This window comes from Loa loa (assembly GCF_000183805.2).
Source record: "Loa loa unplaced genomic scaffold supercont3.13, whole genome shotgun sequence".
NCBI classification, from domain to species: Eukaryota; Metazoa; Nematoda; class Chromadorea; order Rhabditida; family Onchocercidae; genus Loa; species Loa loa.
This window is the reverse complement of record NW_018108193.1, coordinates 307815-329423: the sequence shown is the minus strand read 5'-3', so window position 1 is coordinate 329423 and position 21609 is coordinate 307815. Positions and strand designations below refer to the sequence as shown.

At 33.9% G+C, this 21609-nt stretch overlaps 4 protein-coding genes across 5 annotated transcripts; all 4 read right to left on the bottom strand.

Annotated features, from left to right (window-relative positions):
* Window positions 1–1937: 1937 nt before the first annotated feature.
* Window positions 1938–5095, bottom strand: LOAG_16691. Of its 2 annotated transcripts, none has more exons than XM_020449343.1 (10): window positions 4967–5095; window positions 4680–4808; window positions 4323–4473; window positions 4176–4226; window positions 3914–3979; window positions 3690–3794; window positions 3286–3351; window positions 2845–3145; window positions 2587–2657; window positions 1938–2483 (listed from the first exon to the last, which is right to left on the bottom strand). In XM_020449343.1, the coding sequence occupies exons 3-10, from the start codon at window positions 4353–4355 to the stop codon at window positions 2361–2363; spliced, it is 816 nt and encodes a 271-aa protein (XP_020307152.1). In that variant the 5' UTR covers window positions 4356–4473; window positions 4680–4808; window positions 4967–5095; the 3' UTR covers window positions 1938–2360. The 2 variants fall into 2 exon arrangements, with proteins under 2 accessions (XP_020307152.1, XP_020307151.1); XM_020449342.1 differs by having other exon boundaries at window positions 4323–4409.
* A 541-nt stretch (window positions 5096–5636) lies between these two features.
* LOAG_16690 (hypothetical protein) lies at window positions 5637–5986 on the bottom strand (the record flags this gene model as incomplete). The annotated part of the gene is made up of 1 exon (XM_020449341.1): window positions 5637–5986. Exon 1 carries the CDS (start codon window positions 5796–5798, stop codon window positions 5637–5639), a length of 162 nt encoding a protein of 53 aa, XP_020307150.1. The 5' UTR covers window positions 5799–5986.
* Window positions 5987–8858: 2872 nt separating this feature from the next.
* LOAG_05127 (hypothetical protein) lies at window positions 8859–12506 on the bottom strand. The gene is made up of 10 exons (XM_020446774.1): window positions 12311–12506; window positions 12047–12172; window positions 11796–11906; window positions 11472–11681; window positions 10905–11076; window positions 10460–10671; window positions 10099–10320; window positions 9720–9815; window positions 9316–9456; window positions 8859–9080 (listed from the first exon to the last, which is right to left on the bottom strand). The coding sequence occupies exons 1-10, from the start codon at window positions 12467–12469 to the stop codon at window positions 8913–8915; spliced, it is 1617 nt and encodes a 538-aa protein (XP_020302924.1). The 5' UTR covers window positions 12470–12506; the 3' UTR covers window positions 8859–8912.
* Window positions 12507–14017: 1511 nt separating this feature from the next.
* On the bottom strand, window positions 14018–18227 carry LOAG_05126 (hypothetical protein; the record flags this gene model as incomplete). Its single annotated transcript, XM_020446773.1, has 13 exons — window positions 14018–14247; window positions 14386–14513; window positions 14695–15173; window positions 15248–15353; window positions 15540–15707; window positions 15897–16003; window positions 16210–16387; window positions 16467–16516; window positions 16593–16703; window positions 16780–16834; window positions 17074–17211; window positions 17614–17742; window positions 18184–18227. 13 exons carry the CDS (start codon window positions 18225–18227, stop codon window positions 14018–14020), a joined length of 1923 nt encoding a protein of 640 aa, XP_020302923.1.
* Between the last annotated feature and the right edge of the window lie 3382 nt (window positions 18228–21609).

The window sequence follows — 21609 nt, the reverse complement described above, 5'->3', positions numbered from 1 at the left end:
GAATCTGTTATTACTGTTATCAAATTCGAATGAAATACATTAAAGGAAGGAATGATCACATAAATTGAACCAAAACTTCCTCCTTTATTATTAAACTATGCAATAAAAAGGAAAGAAAAATATGGTAAAGAGTGATATCAGTTAATGAATGGTATAATTTAAAAAAGAAGAAAAAAAACCGAAGTGAAATAGTTGTATGAACAGATACTTGACATTATCAATTTATTTTCGCATTCCATCCAACTAATAACAACTGATCTGGCCTTTTTGTATTAGCTTTACTTTACTCAACATTATTACAGTGTTTGTTATTATTATTTATTTACTCATTTATTTATTTATTTGTTTGTTCACTTTTATTATTTATCATTATTATTATTATTATTATTATTATTATTATTATTATTATTATTACTATTATTATTAATTTTGTTACTATGTTAAATCAAAAATGAAGGAAAATGCGAAGTTTACCGCTGTCGATACTACCAGATATTCTTTTCTTTTCATTTGAAAAATTAGTAATTGGTGTAAAAAGTAATGTTGATCTTTGATGGCTCAAATAAAACAAGCCAAGAAGTGAAATAATCTTAAATTTGTGAACGGAGTGGAGCAGATGGAACTGGTCGGAGAAATGTCGTAATTAGTAACAGCGATAACTGGCAACAAGATGAAACCGTAAAGATGTAGTGAGGAAGGATAGATGAAAGGGATATATATTTCAGTTAGCTCTCATTTGTCGAAAATCTTCGCTCCTTTCCTTCCTTTCTTTGAGCTTTCTCATAGACACACATATATCAGTTTCACTTTCAACACTGATAACTAGCTATCTTTTATTTCGTTAAAGTTTTTGGTGCTTTTGTTTCGAGACATCCAATCGACACATATCAATAAAATAGGCTGTGATGTCAGTGATAGTGAAGAAGTAAAAAGGTCGATCACTGTGACCATAACAAAACAAGTCAATACGAAAAGTGAACATCACTATAATTTTAAAGTATGTTTGTATTCCTTAATCATATGGTCGCTTCCAATGTCGCCAAAAACTTTAAACTCCAAATAACTTTAATCTGATATTTAGTTATAAACATGTACTGTTCCATAAGTTACATTTACGTAACCCTCTACCCAATCTTTAAAAAAGTTAATTCAAATAACTTTAATCTGATATTTTAGTTTGTGTTGAGATCAAGCAAACAAAAGGACAAATCAGTGTGAAGAACACAATCAATTGATTAATCGCTCTCCAACATTCATCACTATGGTATTGTGCAAACTGAAGGATAGAGGTTGTAAAGGTTAGAATACTTAAATTATACCAGTCCGTACTTTCATACGTTCTCGGCTTTCTCTTTAATATCATTTAAAGACTGGTCTCATTCAACATGACCATATATGAAGGTAGGCGCGTGATAAAATTATCAAAACGTAAATAACGAAAGTCCAGCACAATAATTCCAACTAAAAATTAAGTTAAATCGATAAAAAAAAGGTTAAGTTGTTACATAAAAAAGGGTTAAATCGTAAAAAAAGATTAAATCGGGGTTAAAAAAGGTCACATCATAAAAAAAAGGTTAAATCGTCTAAAGAATTAAATCGGCAAAAAACTAAATGAACAGCAATGTTGTGATATGCAGTAATACTCGTTATTATCAAGACTTTTTTGTGAAACATCAATGAATAGACTAAACATTAGTCGATTTCCCTTCCCCTGAATCCATCACATGTAATAACAAATTGTTTCTCCTCCAATATTGAGACCACTTTGTTTGCATCCACAACGACGAATTACGTATCCAGCAAAGCAAGAGTTCAAAAAGTTAAGTCGGTAAAAAATTAAATGAACAGCAATGATGTGATATGCAGCAATACTGTTCACAGGTATACACATTGCTAGACAGTTTACCACTGTAAAAAGTAAAAAACCGATACCAACTGTCCGCAACAAAGTTTATTTTGTCACAAAAATTTAAAATTAATTTTAATTTAAAGTATTTGAATGAAACAAAAAACCTCAAATAGAGAGAGCAATCCCCTATGAGCCAAACTCACCCCTAATTTCCCATTATTTTTGATCCCAAATAAAGTTTAGATCTAAAATTAAGGAAGAATAATAAGAAAGATGACGTCGGCTCAAATATTTTCTTTACAACATAAAATTTCAAAACTAATGAGACCAGAAATCTTTGCATTAATAGGAACAGCTCAAAACAAGAACAATTATTTACACGATAATAATCACTGCTGTGACTGTTGCTGTTGTTGTTGATGCTGATGTGGTTGTTGATGCTGTTGTTGCTGATGTTTCCCAAAGATATCTTCGTATTTTGTTGTTGGTGGTAATCGTGACGACATTTCTTTCACTTCATGCATTTGTAAAAAAAACTTAGTTGCCGTCTTATACGCCGCAAGTAACGTAAACGTTTTCGTGGGACTTGTCTTTCAATTTTTTTCTTTAATATCGCAAACAGATCGTTGTCAGCCTGCATAGGAAAAAAGGCATTTTTACGCAGCTCCGTTCTAAGTAGGAGAGACATGGATATTTCCATGGATAAATCTTATCAAATTAAATTTTAGAAAATATACCTCGACATCTCCACTACCGCACTTTTGGCCAACATGGGAAGAAGAACACTTTGCATCATCACTTTCCGTATCTAAAAAACCCATTTTTAATTAGATACATGGAATTGTCGAAAATCCCTTAGGATTCGCAAAGAAGTTTATTCTTTAGATCAGCGGTTTTACGGCTTTTTAATTTATCAAATTCCCAACTCAACAAATGAACTTACTTGAACTTCACTTCACAATATGATCTAACTAAATAGAACTTTGTTCACTCACCCGATGACTCATCATCGTCGCTGTCACTTTCATCCGAGAATCCATTCCGTTGCTGCACTTGGCTGGAATTACCGGAAGGATGTACTTCGGGTGAGCTAATAGGTGAGGTTGTTGAATGAGCAGAAATTGGTTTCGATACTTGCTGCACGGTACCATTTCCATCAGCACTCTTCTGTGAACTATTTTCCATTTGTGCTGTCCGATTTTGAGCATATTTTGCCACTTCTGCGACTGCCGAAATCACTTCCATGCGCATATCCGATGTTGTAGCACCCTGATTCTCCATTTTTATTTCGATGCCCTGATAAATTCGTTACGCATAGCCGTGAAGGCTCTGATATGTCATTCGAAATCTATTTCTACTTGGCAGTTGGCATAACTTTTTGTTTGAACGCCCGCAACTACAGGGTAGTAAAAGTACAAAGTCTAGAAAAAAATTACTTCTTTTGATGCTTCGCCATTCTGAAATGCCACATGAGGATTGCTGTAACAAGCAGTTGCACTGGCCTGCAAAATACCTATGATCATTAACTCATCAAAATTTCCGAACTAAAACCATTAAATTGAAATTCCTCCATCCATGCTATAAAAACGGTTTTTAAAATAATTGGCTTGGACAAGAGCTTATTCCTTGGCAAGGATGCCTGTACAATTTAATGTATTTGAGAAAGTGGGATTATTTAAAAATGGCTATGATGAGAGGCAGACAGAATTTGTTCAACTGATGAATGGATGACTTGGTGATTAAAAGAACCAATATTAATATTTAAAAATATTTTTAAATAATTTAGTAGTCATGAGTTTGTAAGTGGAACAGAAAGCTCCGCCAAAACAAACGGACTAACATCATGAACACCATTAAAATCGCCTTGCATACGAAGTATATCATTCAAAAATTGTTGAGGATATGGCGCAGCTGAAAATCCGGTATAATACTGCTCATCCATATGCTGCAACGAAAATTTCACTAAAATTTATAAAGAATTAAGCACAGTAAATCTATAGTGCAATAAACAACAAATCTACAGAAGATCTCAGGATTTTTCAAAACAACAAAATTTTCACATACTTTTCGTTTCTGAACTGATACAGTTTGTCGCGTTAGAGGATCCATTATATGTTTTGACGGCGGTGCCTGAAAAAAGTTATGATTCAACTGATGCTGAACTATAACGACACAATAGAAATTGTCATTTCTTAACATTTTTTCATAATTCATTCAATATGTTGATGTGTTTTAGCAAAATTTTTTATGCTCCATTTCTTAAATTTCAGCTTAACATTCAATAACAGTGGTATGAAAATGCAGAAATATGTTAGAAATAACACACCATCATATCAGCAGGAGCAGGATGCGAATGTCCTTCTTCGGTAACATACAACTGCAAAGTTGCAGAAATTTTAAATTATATTTTAACTTGGACGAGAGTACTTGCTGAGAAAGCGAAAGGTTAAAATTTATTGAACAACTTGAATACCTGTACACAATCGAGCATTACTTTGGCCTTCATTGACGCATAACAAGGTTCATATTTGCAGTGATAATACACGATGTTATTCACTTTCTAAAACAAGTCAGTCGCTGGTCGTCAAGATCGTCTGGTCTTCTGTGTATTGCTCTCGATGTTACTGTGACGTTAACGAAAGTGGTAGTAGTTAATCAAAAATATTACCAACAAAAAAGTGCAAAGTACACCTAATAAAAAATACGGAAAGCATGGTTAAATTTTTCCAGTAGTCAGCAACGATATTTTTAAAATAACAAAGGTTCCTCCAAATTTCACGACTACTCGCCTTGTTAAATAAGCAAAAATCAAAAAAAAAAAAGAATTCACGTGATGATGGCGATACCAATAATCGCCCAATTTCTCTTCCCAATCCCGAAATTCTTGCATTCCAATTATTGATTTCTTCACATAAAATCGCCTTTTTTCACGTTGTGAAACAGCAATATTCGTTGGTACCTACAAAAACTTTAATCTTGCAGAATGAAGAGAATTTTAAACTGAATTCAAACGTGCTATGCAAGATATTAATTTTCATGTGACATGCATACATAAGTTGATAGGATACAAATCCTAACAAGTAACAATGTTTTGATAAATATTCGAAATTAACTTACTATGCTCACCATTGATGGCGCTGCTGTACCATCGAATCCGGCATGCATGGCTAGTTACCTGAAAATATGTCCAATCAATATATTTCAATGTATTGCACGCCGTCATTTGCTTAAAATTTATTGAAAAATTATTGAAATCTATGAAGTTATTGAAGTTTATGCAACCACTAAAATGTTCAACATTCATTTTTAAAATACTTAAGCTTTAACGTCAAATGTAACAACAGTTAGGTTAATTTTGGTATTGTTAAATGAGCTAATTACAAACTGCTTTTGTTACAGTTATCAATGAAACCATTTGAAGTGATAGTTTAAAATTTGATGATAAAGGAATGGAAAGATGGGAAGTGTTGCTGGTACGATGTAATGTAAGGCTTCAAAGGCATCGTTATCAGCAATGACAACAGCAAGATAGGGAAGGAGGCGTATAGGGGCAAGGGGGAAGAATAGTTTTGATAACGATGAAAAGTAGTGGAAAGGAATGATGATGATGGTGTAGGCAAGGATGAAAACGGAGAAGCGGCGCTCATCGACATCAACATCATCAGGCATTTCTGCCGCACAGTGATATCATCAGCCAAAGCACAATCATTAACGGCGACTATTACTGCTAGCAACATCAATACCCTCCACGTACCCTTCTTTGTAACTCTTCCCTCAACTAATCGTACTAATCATCATCATCATCATCATCATCATCATCATCATCATCATCATCATCATCATCATCATCATCATCATCATCATCATCATCATCATCATCATCATCATCAACATCAACATCAACATCGTCATCATCAACATTGTCATCATCATCATCATCGTCCATCATTATCAACAAAAGCACCACCCATCACCGTCAACAACAACAGCAATAGCAGCAGTAATTATCCCTCATTTGAAGATAATTATTATGGTTAGTCAAGTTAATAACAACAACAACAATGACGATCATTCTAATGATTATATGTTTGCCCTTGTACCGTTCCTATTCTTCCAGTTGTATTCTGGGGATATTCTGAAATTCTCATTTAAAAAATTGAAGGAAAAAGGGAGTAAAATTTTGATAAAAAGGGAACATCATAAACAAGTATGGAAAACAGTCACGCTTTATAATCATTTTGAGTATTCTTATGATTAGTGATAACAAATTCTTTTTAAAAAGAAAAAAATTACAGTAAAACTAAACTATAAGTTATTATCTTAACAATTTTTACCTCTTCCCCCTTACACGATCCATGCTAAGGTTATTGTTATTGTTCTTCATGCTACTACTACTTACTACTAGTACTACTACTATTACTATTACTATATTACTATTACTATTACTATTACTATTACTATTACTATTACTATTACTATTACTATTACTATTACTATTACTATTACTATTACTATTACTATATTACTACTGCTGCTGCGCTACTGTTATTGTACGCATTTGTATCCTGTCCCCGTCCTCCATCATTATTATCGTCGTTATTCGTCATCGTCGTAGTTATCGTGGCAGCGTCTTGCACCTTCATCGTTCTTGTTGTCATCGTCAACGAGTCGATATCGATGTGATGTAGTGGTGATGGTGATGGTGATGGTGATGTGATGGTGGTATGCCATCAGAGAAGCAGGCAAATGTGAATGTGAATGTCCCCCTATTCTGAGCACCTCTCTCCTCTGATCACATCCCATGATTACTAACGTCGTTGTCAACATCAGCAGCAACTAAAATTGCCATTATCGTGATGGTCTTCATCACTGTCCCCAATATTTGTGACGAATTTTACATCTGCAAAATATTCGAATGAATGCTGGGTAAATAAATAGGTTTGTTGTGATTATCTTATTTTTCAGGTGAAATATTTGTTGTGACCGCCTTATTTGTTGGGTAAATAAATAGATTTGTTCACTACAACTATTATCGTTACATGCAAAACATTGCATTCAAGAAGTTGTTTAATGTATTGCATAATCATTGCTAATAGCACTGGTATTTCAGTTGATAACAATATGATACTGAAAATGTTTAAAATGAAATTTAAAAGAATGGAGAAAAAGAGAGAGAAGCAACAAGGAGAAGTGTTATTGGGGGCAGAATATCTATTGGGTTAAAAAAAAAAATGAATCGAACTTCGAAAGTCAACATAATCAAGTGGAGATATGTCAAAGCAAATAATTACAACTTCCCACTTTTGCCATACGAAAGTCAAGTTTCTCCACTATCAACCTTTATTTCTTTATTTCATTCTCGAGAAAGAATACAAAAACAAATGCAAAGCACTCTGTGTTGTTGGTCGTTTGCAAATAAAAAAAAGGTTGCAACCCGGAATGATTTCAATCAAGCCGGTCACTTTAATTAAAATGAAAAAAGAAAAAGACAAGGGATGACAAGTTTGAAATTCGAGTAGATTGGAACAAATTTCAAGTTTGAAATTCGTTTTAATGAATGCTTGAACGTGGTTTTGCATGAGTTCAATTAAATTAAATTAATCAGTTGACAAGTTGTTGACAACAACTCCATCCCGGATGTTGTTTCAATGTTGTGTGTAAAAATGTTGTGGTTAATTAAATCAATTTTTCTAGATCGTATTTCAAAATACGAGAAGGCATGAAACATATAGCAGTGGTTAAAAGATTATGACTGAAACTACGGAAAAGTAGAAGTTTGAAATAGTTCTGTCTGGCATAGGTGGCGTTCCAGTAACAACAAGGGTAATATATCATTAAAGATGGAATAATATTTCCAAAGAATTGAAGTAAAAAAAGTACATAGAGTGAATAAATCAAAGATGCAAATTAAATAAATCCAAAAAAGATGCATATCTCAGATTTCTCCATATTGAACATCTAATAGTAAAAACTCTTTATGTTAAACCTTTCCTTATTTCAATCTTACTCAGTCAGCCTTTTCTTTTTCTATTCCATGTCTAACTTTAATCATCAAAGTTAATAATGGTAGAGGAAGTTAGAACTAAACGTGTATAGTAAAACATGAGTAGAAGCACTAATCCTTGTTGATTAAATATTATTTAGAGTAATATTCGGCATTATATTATATTTACTTCATCTCTTGCATTTCTTAATAATAATCTCTCCATCTTTTTAACACTCATGTTCATGTTGTCATCTTGTAATTTCATGTTGTTGTCATCTTGTTATTTAAATATAGCAGTTTTAAGTTCCTATCAGTACTTTGCTGTACAAATACAGTTATTGTAAATCTTCTACAGTACCTCGTGAAATGCACTGTCCATGGGGAAAAGGTAATTTATTCCCATCATAAATGCAGCCTTCAGCATTAATGACAGAGTTCTGCAGTGGTACTTTATTTTTCTGCGATCAATACACAAATATATTGTTTGCAGATCAAACTATCTACATTTGTAGCTGTTCGAAATATTTGTGTTGTATAAAGGCAGAAAAAAAAGAGAAAAAAAACTCTATTATCACCAAAAAAGATTGATTGAGCTGACCCGAAAACTTTTATTGCAAATAATCGAAAAACAAATAAACAGCAATAATAATCACAACAATTAAAATTTATCTTTGTCATTCATAATTTATCTTTGTTATTATCATAGTTTCTCATTAACTTATCTTTGTTATTCAATTAATCACCATTGTAAATCAAAACCTTGTCTGTACTTCGTAATCATGACTATGTCATAAGTGGCTGCATCTGTTGTTGGCCTGGTGATAGCCTGCAGTCATTTCATAGATCTGTACATTCTTTGTGGCAAATCATGAAAAGAAAAAGGACGGTAAATATTTAAAAAACAAACGATTTGTAAAAACCCGAAAATCGGTTAACCCAAAAATACAACTTGAAATATTCTAGCTGAATAGATGAATAAGTAGAGTGAATGTAGTGTTAATAGACTCATATAATGTATTTAGTACTTAACATACCGTGGAAAAAGTAACAGAGTAAGAGTTAACGCCAATAATAAAATTATTTCCTCTTAAACTTTTTTTCGCAGATACATGCAGCTCCAGTATATTTTGGATTCTCAAAAGAAATAATCCACAGCAATTCAAAGTAAATCCAACAAAGTCCAAAAGCTGTTGACAATGAAGTAAGCATTAAAGGAATGAATTCGAAATTAATGCCGAATATAATCTAAAATGCAAATATAATATTTAAGAGCTTATGAGCTGAAAAATCAAAGTTTCTTCCACCGTTTGGAAGACTCGAATCAAAAAATGAAATATGATTAAAAATGCAAAGGCCCAGGGTATGAAAGGAGAGAAAAATCCGGTTGACTCAGCTTAGTGATGCAATGCATCTAACTGCATTTAAATCTTCTGATTATTTCGACAATGAGGCTATCCTCATTGTAATGAAAATTACCAACCTGATGCAAAACTAAGCAATAAACCTGAACAATTAAGAGCCCAAACAAATAAAGTTTCTGGAGAAAACGAAGCGATCTTTTTGGACACAAAAACCGCATAATGCTTACTGATAAAAACAGATAGCAAAGTGTAACAGAAACCTAAAATACACATTATCAAAATGAACACTTTTATGTGAGAACAATTAAAGGCACCAAAAAAGTCGTAATATCATAGAACTGTCGACTGATTTCAACCATATAAACAATATCGAAATTAAACATGCGCAGATCTCTGTTCATCGTTTTACTCATTACTACAGCTATAAAAATCTTTCTTATACTTTGGTGTAAAGCTCACAGCCTTTCAAACCATCAATTCTTCATCGGAAGAAACCGTTTTTTAATAATACGGAAGGACACACCTTCAAAATATTCTCGAAAGGTGTAAAGAAAAGAGGAAAAAGTGAAACATTGGCCACAACTGAAAGCACAATAAAAGACGGCAGAAATCGATGGTCCTGAAATATTAAAGTTTTCAAATCTTTACGATAACGTTCCTCCTAACCAACAAGTAAACTACATAACTAGTTTTTGTACGTTGGCATCGTGAGCCTAATTTAAAAAGAAAACATTGCATTGAATATTTCAATAGAATTGATATTTGACAATAAAAATGATAAACTGTAACAAATTAATGAACAATTGAAGTGCGACAGCAAAAATTGCTTTTTTATATTAGTTTACGAATGTTACAAAAGTGAATATAACTTTCTATGGAAAACACTGTTAACTGCAACATACTGAAGAAGCTAGAATAGTATATGGAATAGTGATGAGTATGATTGCTTTTTCGTGCACATGATATCCAGCAAGGAAGAAAGCAAATGCCGATAATGTGAGTAAAAGGGGAAAATTCTTTGAGTGCCGCGTCCGGATAAGAGATACTAACGGTAAGAGCAATGTTAACGTCACTAGCAATGTTCCGAATGGTGATACAGAAGGTAAGATGGAATGCTTGAATTCCTGAAACAATTTAGTCCAATTCCAACTAAAACGACTAAAAAATAAAGTTTACGAAGACCACTCAAAATGCTCAATCACCATAACTTATAAACTCATAAAAACGAAAACAGAACTGTACAGCGAACAAGTGCAAAGATACTTGTACAAGGCCTGAAACATAAGCAGGCGAGTGAACATTTGGCGGCAATCGCCCAGTCAATTTCAGGATTTGATAAAAATACCAGTCAGAAAAATTGTAAAGTGCCCATAAATTCGGGGCCCAGTAAGCGTGTGTTAAACCACGCTCAAATGGAAACAACTGTTTCCATATCTGCTGCAAAATACCAGGACCACATAAATGAATAAACGGAGCTAAAATGAACGGTCGCATTAAATCTATACTCGAATAAAGCCTGAGATATATTCAGAAAAATAAGCCAGAGAAGACATATTATTCTTAAAAACGCCAAAAAAAAAATGGACAACCAAGCTACGACTCACTGCATACTTAATCATTTCTACTTCAAAGTCATTAAAACTGTATAAATTGAAGCTTAAATATTTTTGTTGTATGTATGAAAAAGATAAGAAACAATTTACTTTACCAAAAGATAGTGCAAATGGAAGCATAAGAATAGCAGCTAATTTTGCACCGTTAGCTATAAAAGCCTTTCCTGAGGAAAACAAATAATTCATAACATAGTACACCGCATATGCAGGTGCATAGTATAGATAAATATGTTTCATATTTAATAGCATGCAGTAGGTCAACGCACCCTAAAAGTGGATTACAAAACATTACAGTTTATAAAAACCTTCAGGAATACTTGATTATTACTGACCTGACGCCAATATTATTCATCAAAACATAGGATACCTTTAAAGCGCAGTTATTAATTTTTGAAACATAAGACATGCGCAACTCAAGGCTATGGTATTAAATTAACATTTCTGCATGCCATGTTAAAAAATTTAAGGCGCTAGAAAAATTTGCTGCACCTATGACGATGGCAGAAAACTCAGCCGAAGAGGCAGCATCAAAAAAAGTTCAGCCAATATGAGATTATCAAGAAATCACAATTTATCACGGGTTTTTGTAAACAATTCTTTGACTTTCGAAATGCATAATTAAGTGGAATATCTGAAATAATCAAATAATACATGGCACTTACATAGAGAAAAGACTTTCTCATAACCCAACCGAGAGAAAGCAAAAAAAGTGATGTCAGAAAGCCATTATATTGAAAATGTATGTTATCGATCATCACCAATGAAACATTGGCTATGAGAAAAATGTCGGCAGCGAACGAATTTTTCTCCACACCGCGATAAGTTATGTAGAATCCAGAGAAACTTTTTGTTAAAAAAACACATGATAGGACCTGGAATTTCGAATTAAAACAAAATTTGGACAAAAGCATTATGAATACTACATTGCTCGTTATTTTCGTACAAAGTGAGACGTAAACTTATGTGAAAAGTTACGTAACACTTACATAAAAAACATCCGTTATAATCACCGAAAATCTCTGGAAATACAGTAATTCAGTGGAAAAGTATGCGTCTTTTTGCAGCACCAATGCAGAAGGAATGATTTTTGATGCCACCTGAAGATTGTTCACTTATATTCGAAAGATATACAGCCCTAATAAAGCACTGAGGTCTTATTGATTTCAAATTGTTGTTGGAAAATACGCTGTAGAAAAATACAAAGAGTTCTCAAATTACAAACGACCACTTCATTAACCTGACTTAAAAAATATTCAAAAAAGGAGAAAAGTGGGGGATAATCGAGCGTCCATTGCGATGTGTTTTCGTAATACCACGAACAAATGGGAAGCGTATGTGTAATAGCCATCCAGTTACGATGAACCTACATAAAAAGAAAGCCTTAATTTAACTGTTAATTTAAATTTCAAATTTCTTTTTTTAGAAATATATTTTGTGGAAGAAATGGAAGTTATACAGAATAAATTGGTAATTTTTTTCTATCCACTTTCAAATCACTGACCTCGAAATCGGTGCTATGATAGCATGGTACTAAGAGAAATTTTATGGTAAATACTGCTGCACAACAATATTGGAACCATTCTTTTCTGAATTTCTTCAAATAATCCAATAATTTTGAATCTTCTCTTTGATCCTTTGTTGCTGATGAATGGGTAGTCATTCTATTGCATGGCAGATCATTTAGGAAGAAATCTGAACAACTGACTTCATTTCGCTATTCAAATTAAAATTCCGATTGTTAAAATCAATACTGCCATCGAATTCAAAAAAGAAATCCATAAATATTATCACAGTAATCATAATACTACTATAGTTATTGTAATTATTACCGGAGCTGTCGTAAAATCACTATAACTAGTAGTCATGATATCAGCACAACTACATTAAGAGAAAAGCAGTCGAATGGAATATCAGAAAGACTGGACCAACGATAAGCAGAACAGGCGGACCAGTCGAAAGAGAACATTGGCCGAAAAGGGAGCAGTGTGTCGTGCTATTTCCGATGAATAGACCGGAGAGAGGCGGGATTCGGTATTATGAAGTAATATGTTATACTTGTGTTACTGCGATGATTTACATCCGAAATGACAAGTATTGGTCTGATTGTGAAGAGGTGATACTCGGACCCAATATACTCACGTCTTCGAGCTTTGTGTTACTTATCCTAAACCCTGTGGTTTCAGAGTTCTTGAAAAAAAGAGAAAAATTGCTTCGTTTGCTGTAAACTATGTTTTTTATCCCACAAACTTATACTCTTTATTCTAGAGTCTTGTGAGCCTGAGATATATCTAATTATCTGGTAGCTTTATGCTATGCCTTATAACCACGCAGTCTTCTGGGTGTGATCAAAAAAAAACTATCAGTAGCTGCAGTTGTGTACCTCCAGTTTGACCCCTTTATTATTATTAATTATACAAATCCCCTAGAAGGAATTGTCCTTCTTCACAAAATGCAGCTAAACAGTAGGTATATCCCCACAGCGTCAATTAAACCAAAAAGATATTACCTGTGTTGGTCAGGGATAATTGAAGGTCCTTAGTAAGAGGTTGAATTATTCGTAGGTTAACATTTTCCAAAAATCTCATACATCGCTGTGTTCGGCGCATTACACAACAATCAAATGATAATGTCACACTGGTAACCTTACTTGTACAACTTGCCTAGCAGACAGAAGAGGTGTTCATTTAGAACACCTATAGCTCATTGAGTGGCCTGTATTTCAGAGCTGTATTTTGCATAATTTTATCGTAAATGTAAAAAGAAATATATGGACATGCGGAAAAATGGGACAAGCCATTCGACGAATGATACAATTAAATAGCAACGCTTACTGTATCATTATCAAAGAGGGAAATTATTGCTACCTTTTTCCTACAATAAGGAAAATTCCATACAAAAACAAATTTTAGAGTAAAAAATGAAGGGCTTATTGTATCATCAAGTTACGCCACCAGCTGTCTCCATATATTTTGGTATAAATAAACAGGTGTCTTTATTGTGGAAGTATTATGCACAATACTATTCCTTTTCAAAGTTATAGCTATAGCCATATGTGGCACGAAAAAAAATTACAGGCAAAAAAAGCTCAAAATGAACAACAAATGCAAAGTGACAACCATGACTGCATTTGCTGGGAAATTTAGAAGGTCTTCAAAACAAATTGACAATCTCGTAGAAATTAACTTAACTTCAACAATTCATCATGACATTATGCTTTCCTACCATGATTGTTCTGTAGTTCGAAGAATTTACTCGTTCCTTTCTTCGGGTTACTCATTGGTGATGTCCACTGGGCTGACGATGTTCGCTTATTATAACGTGTGCGATTCCTTGCAAAAATTTTATCCAGCATAGGCGTTCTTACTGGTCCAAAATAAGCATCAGGATCGATGGATGGTTGCACAATTTGTTTCCGTAACGCATTTTGTAATCGTTCCCCTGGAATGAAAAGCATGTAATTATTTAATAAAACCATATTTTCTCGATTATTTTCATTTCTTCCATTCTGTAAATATTTTGATATTTTAGTACGCTAAGTGGTTACGTCACATTTCAGGAATAGAAATCAACACTAACCTCGCGCCCAAAAAGGAATCGGTTTTCGTGGATTTTCTTCATCATCTGTTTCATCATTCGACGAAATGCTGTCTACATCATAGTTATTACCAATATCATCTAATGTTTCGATTTTCGATACATTCGCGCTAAAAAGACTAACAATAATTCTTTAGAAATGCACAAGATTCTGTGTAGTGAAAAATGTGTACCAACTACTTTTCAGAGCTTCAAAAGATTTCAGATCTAAGGAAAGTATCTAAATATCTTTTATAATACATATATAGCTTAATATATAGCATATATAGCTTAAACCTAAGCAAGAGTAACCTTTTATCAAAAGTTTGATTATTTATACTGCTTGTCTCGACAGTGGAAATGTCAACTTCCATGACCTGTGAAGCTTCACCTACATTTTCCTTATCATTTATCTCCGATCTCTCAGCCACAGGTGAAGGCATCACAATGTCAGGATTAATATCACAATTCCGCATAGATCCCAACATTTCTTGTTCGATTACTGCAAGAGTTTCTTTTGATTCACTAGCCACTTGTGTATTGCTTCGTGAAGTTTCTCTCCCTCCAGAATTTCTCTTACCCTCACTTTCAGGACATTCAGTATGAGTTTGACCACCGACAAGCTCTTCACTCAGCACTTTTTCTGGCGTGTTGATCTCGCTGGAAAGCCTATTAGTATCATCTCTTTCATTGGACTCCACTAAATCTAGCTTTTGTCTTTTATTTTGTATATCGGTATCCCGTTTGACATTACCGACGTGGTTCCGTTTTCCTTGAAATTGGAGGTTTTCCTGAAATGTCATCTGGAAATTTTAACAAAATTTCTAAAATTAGAACAATCATCTTTTGTTGACATGAAACAAACCTGTTCATTCTTTGTTACCTCTCTTTGTAATACGTTCCTTGGCACAGAAATGTCTTGTGAAGATTTCGAACGAACGAGCGGTTTTTGTATTCGATTGTAATAACCTCTACAATACTTATTTCTCTTTCATTACCATCATTTAATTCTCATGTGACATGTTTCTTGGACTTTAAAAAACAATTTTTCTTCGGCAACCTATATTCTTTCACCAGCTCAGCTAAGCTCTTCTATTATCACTTAAACTCTGAAGTAATCACCGAATCATTGTTAATCACTATAATATTAACAGAACCTGGTACGACAGGGTGATTTTGAAATGGCTCTCTGTGGCATGCGCTGTTTTTGTCTCAAATGTTCGATTTGTTGTTCGCGCATTTTTATTATCCGAAGCTTCTCGAGCGCCTCTTCTTCTTTTTTCTTATTGTTCATTTTCACGCGCAGTGCCCGTTCCTCGCGATCCCTGAATTTCAGTTGGCATTTAAAAAAAGAGTTTGTTCGATGCTTCTTAGAATTTCACATGATTCATCTCCTTATGACTTCTCTATTGAATGCCAAACTCATCATTGTGGACGGAACATTTCAGAATTTGCACAGCTAAAATTTATAATCCACAAGATGGCATTTCTATAAAACCAAATTAATAAACGACCTCCTCGCACGTTCTGCCTTTTCTTTCATCAGTTCTTCTTTATTTTTGATTACTGTATTTGTTCTTTTTTCCATTTTACGTATTACTTCAGACCTCTTGAACGTTGGCTGTAAGGAAAACTTTTGCATGGGAAATTTTTGAATCCATTATCTTTCATGACATTCTAAACACAATTGTCTCTCGGCCTATCAATGAGATGATTTCGATCTATTGCGGATCACGGTCTTATCTTTGTACGTCAATCCACTGCTACGAATTAAATATATTAAAACTGAAACCAAATTAACTTAAGATGCATAAAAGTGAAACTGACCTGCTGGACAGTCGCCTTTGGAGTAACCACAATCTTTTTGTCAGCCATTCTCGGAGTGACAACAGTTTTCTCAACAATCGCCTTCGGAGTTACTGTAGTTTTTCGCGCAATGGTTTCCGGGTTAGCGACAATTTTCTGTGTGGTCGTCTTCGGAGTCATTCCATTTTTAAGTGGCATCCTGGAAAATATTCATTTCCTCATAAAAAATAAATTCATCGAAGCAAATAATAAGCCAGATGGAAAAACGAACTCCTTACCGTTTCGGTGTGTTGTTCCTAGAAGTTGTAACTGAAGGACACTTATTCACCTGTAAAACACGTACTTCATCGGGGAAAGCAGAGTGCAATTGCATAATTATATCTAATCAAGCACACGAAAGCAACCTTAATAGATGTTTGTTTTGGAACATATTGCCTCGGAGTGGGTGCAGGCCCTATTTGTATTTTTCGGTTATTCATTAGGCCTGCTAACATTGTCTCTTGTTTTACAGCTCTCTGCAAAAGATAAAGTTATGGAAACTAAGGGGGATGAATAAAAATAAAGTCCAATAACGTTACTGGAAATACATACTGCAATGGCGTTTTTCGAAGATTTCGGAGTTATTGCAGCATAAATCGCAGTATTTCTGAAAACAGAAGTATAATAAAGACATTCTGGGAACTTTTTACGACTCCATCTACTGTTAGAAACATCGAAATAGCCTGAGATAAAACTGTTGTACTTCCAACTGAAAACACCCAGAGTAAGCAACAGTAGTAAGGATAATTACTGGGGATCCATTCCATAATGATTATGAGAAAGACGTTTACAACAGCGCCAACTAAACGGAAGCCAAGCTCATTTTTATAATCCCTTATAACATACCCATCGTTTGTAAAAGCAGCTGTTGTTTTTCGTGTGACACTGTCCAACAGCTTTTTTCTGCACTTCTGGAAGATTTCCGCTTCCTGTGAAAAACAGTATCCTCGTTTAGGCGTGGTTGGTAAGCGCATGCGACCCGTTCTACAACTTTGAAAATAGTAAACGTCGTTTGTGGATGGAACTATGAATTATTAAGAACAGAAAGATTGCTACTAATATAGAACCACCGATTCTTATGTGTTAAAGTTCTGTAATTTCACAGATTAATTTTAGCCACAGACTTGGAAATTTGTACAATAAGGAAGGAAATATCAAGTGAGGATGATAACGCTTTGATACCAATAACACGAACCTCTTTAAAGAAATTCATGTCTGATAAAGTTTAGCGACTTAATGAATTACCATCACCTGAAGATCCCTTCAGCAACAACCCTGATATATCTTGAAAACAGACGAAAAAAAGAATATCTAATCGAAATCAAAGTTTGATTTGACACATATTCCCATCAAGTGAACTACTATGAATTCCGAAATCGAACTTACTCATTCCGTATAATTTCCTTCCCAACATCCCTTTGCTCCTCAAGCCAAAGAAAAAAGTTATTGACTTTCGATAGGATATCCGCGTCAAATTTGCATATGTTTAATCGGTCGATGTGGCAAAAATTAATTCTAAAAACTTGAGGATATCAATCTCTACGGAAAAAGTTGTATTGCCAACCTTTGGCCACTTATTTCAATCTGCTCAAATTTATTATTAATAGAAAAAATAGTTTGGATGCAAAGTTCCCAACAGTAAAACTGAGGGAAAAAAAGGATTGTCAAACCATTAATTTAATCCGTCACAGATCCCACAAAATTGTTACGACGGTAAACAATAGAGCATAAAACAAAACTAACAAAAGATCCGTATGGTTTTTCGGGATGTAATTTATCAGAAAATCATTTGTCCAAATAACTATGAATAATGGAACCATTTAACACAACAATTTGAGATTTAAAATAAAAAATATTGTAAAGGAGCGGTCCTTATAAAACAGCTTTTAATTCTTTAGATTTGAATGATTGAAATGTTGTAAACTGACGAAAGAATTAATAATGGGAAGAACTGACCGTGAATTTGCAAGTAATCTCTTCACGTCATCTTCAACAGCCATGCCTAATCAATGCCGGTAATACGTTTGTCAGCGAGCCTGAAATTGGGGCATTATTAGAAAGTACACGTCTGTACACGTCTGCTCACCTCTTGTGTCTCATCAACTCTGCGTGTACGCACGGACACCTTGCCAACAAACTGTTGCGAATGCATTCAAATACAAACTTTGGCGCAAATAGCCACAAATTGTCTACTTGCATTCTCGCACTATCTACGTATCTTTTTAATCTGATTCTCTAGCTTTAACATATGACTCTCTCACCTTCTTACCTCCCTGTCTCAATCTATGATTATTCTTTTTGGACATTTCGCGACATTGACAATCACAATGGAGGGATTGACGAGTCAGGTTAATACGGGAATGTCAAAGTGGGTGTGGATCGTTGCAAGGTTTAGATATCGGGTGTTTCCCACGTGAGTCACGTTGGACAAACGTGACTGACCATCCGTGTACTCAGTACTTCTTGTCATTTCTCTACATGATTCTCGATAAACATTTCCGTTGTTAATTATCATTAAATATCGGCAAACATTTCCTTTGTTAAAAACAGTGCTTTTGTAAATGCATTTATTCTATATGTATGTATAATGAATACACGTAAGTATATAATAAACATGAAGAGATGAAGTTGCAAAAGTACCATTTATTAAAGTGCAGCTAATTATTTTATTTCTTTTCCTGTTGTCTCCGTGATTTATGCAAATTCTATTCTTTCCTTTTTTCTTTTTTTACTTAATCTCAACACATTTTCACATAGCACGGTAATGATAATTTTTCGGGAACAAATGCAACGTATTGCAATCTGAAACTAAACGCATGTGAAAATCATGTTTGAAAGTGTATGAAAATTTGTTTCAAGCATCTTTTGTATTGAGTGGTATTGATCATTTGATGGATTCTGTATACTCTTTTATCTTTTTTTTTCCACTGTTTTTCTTTCTTTCCTAATAATCCTGCTTATCATCGTTTTTAAAAGGAGATGCGATATAAGATTCGATGACATGTTGTTGATTCTAATTCCCTTTTCATATCATTTACCATTAACTTTACGTGTAATGTGATCTTTTTGTCTTTTTCAATTTATCGTTCAGTTTTATGCATTTTATAATAGTTAATGTTCAGTTTTTTGTAGTACCAACTCATGAATGTGTCAATTCAAATTTATTTTGCAGTTGTCGAATGATTGGGTATCTTATAACGATATATATTGTAGCATGCAAGAATTATCATCAGTTTTGTCGACGATTTATTTGTGATTGTGACAGAGATTGAGAGAATTAATTCTGAGTCTTTGTTCTATTTCTTCTTGCCGATTTCTTTGACTTTCTTTGAGGTAATGAACCTCAAAGAATTTGGGTAATGGACCTCAGACTTAGATAATTAAACCTTTATTATGACAAATTTGGTTAATACAACAGCGAACTCAGCATTTACGACTTTAATATGAGAATTAGTAGTGACGACAGCAACATAAAAGGGAAACCCAGTGAGGCTCCATATCATCTATCCAACTGACTTCGTCGAAACACATGCTTAGAAATAATTTTGGTGCTTAGGATGCTATTCTTCCTCGGATTAGGGAGGATCCTGGGGTCAAGAGGTCAGTTTTGAGGTCACGAAAGTTATCGCTTTTATTAGAGCACACAAACACAATGGGCGTACAATTTTAGCTTACATTACCCAATATATCCTCACATGCAACATATTACATTCAGCGGTATCAAATTAACAAGAAAGAAGTTATTGATTCACTACTGCTTCTTCATGATTTCAGCGACAATTAGCAATGAAAAGTAAAAACAGTAGACTTACGTGAACTTCTCTGATACCTCTGAAATAAAACCTTGTGAAAAGATTAAAGAGGAAGACGACATCAATAAGAAATAAAGATGCTGAGAGATGGTATAGAACCAGTAATAAGTGGTAGATTAGGAGAAAATTTGGAGGCAGAGAACTGAATAATGATTGCTGTGTATAGATGTTGCTCAAAAGAGTTGAATTTAATAACAGTGCTATTAACATCTCTGTGCGGATTAAAACTTGAGAGACTTTAACGACCTCCAATTGATTAGTTATATTCTCTACTTTTTTATGCATTTCAATACTAGTAATTGATTGCTTGTAACTATCAGTAATTTTTTGCCAACGGGGAAATTGAAATGTTTTCATAAGTTGATCGATTCTAAAACACATAATTCGCTTATGGATCATTTTTATAGTAAAGTAGTTGTACTCGGCTATGTGTTGTGTTACCATAGCAATGTTAAAGTAGCAAATAAAACAAAATAGTTTGTTAAATGGAAAAGAATTGTTGTTAAATGAAGAGAAAGAGAAATATGTTTAATATCACAGTGCTTGTGGATTATTTGTACAGATATAGAGATTGTCTGGTTTGCTGACCCTGTTCATGTGAGAAGTAATCCGTGTTTAGATCTAAATTGTAAAATTCTAAAGATTACCTCTGAGCTCTGTTGATGGTGTGGTTGCAAATCGCCAATCGAATTGGGAATTGCAATCTTTTAAATTGAAATGGCATATCCGTTGCCAAATCATAGGAATGCAAGGAATGAGTACATCTTCACCTTTTAAAAGTCCTATCAAGACTGTGACGTTGTTCATTAATTTTTGTATTGGATTCATTCAGCCAATCGTGATTTTTATAATTGATCTGAATATTGGGAAATGCTCTTTCAACCAATTCTTCTTCTGACCTCACTAAATAGCAGAAAAAAAATTATGAGACAGTGAAATTCGTCCTGAGGTCAGATCAACCTGCAGCTTTCTGTTCACAATTTCCAGCAATTGATATGAGAACATCTCAGCTGATTGATCGTTTTGCAGCTGGATAAACACATTTGTAGTTAATTTTAACATCTCTACGTACTGCCACAAAGTAGAGTATTTCAGGCAAGCACTCAGCCTATCGCGTTTATTCTATTAAGAACGAAACAGATCTGAAACTGCAGAATGCAATCGTCATGTTCTCAATCGTGCATTCTCAAGTTTGGTTGCACGTCACTCTTCTGTTTTCTCAGCACCTATGCGAGCCATTCTTTGTCTCTTTCCTGATGCCCATTCTTCCACAGTTTGATACGTCGTGTTGCTTCCATTCTGTCAGTACGATGACATAAGTTTAATCTTCTGTAAGGCATTATTTTGATGAATTAAAGCAGATTGATTGCACAGAAAAAGAAAAAGTTAGAGCAAAAACATATAAAATTGCAAAAGAAAAGAAAAAGTAAAAACAAAAAGAAGAAGATATGATAAAGAAGAATATAAGATATAGATTGAAGTGAAAAATAGTTTAAAAACAAATGAAAAGCAATGGAAAAGGAAAAATAAACAATATTCGTGAATAGTTTCCAAGAAATACATCAAACTC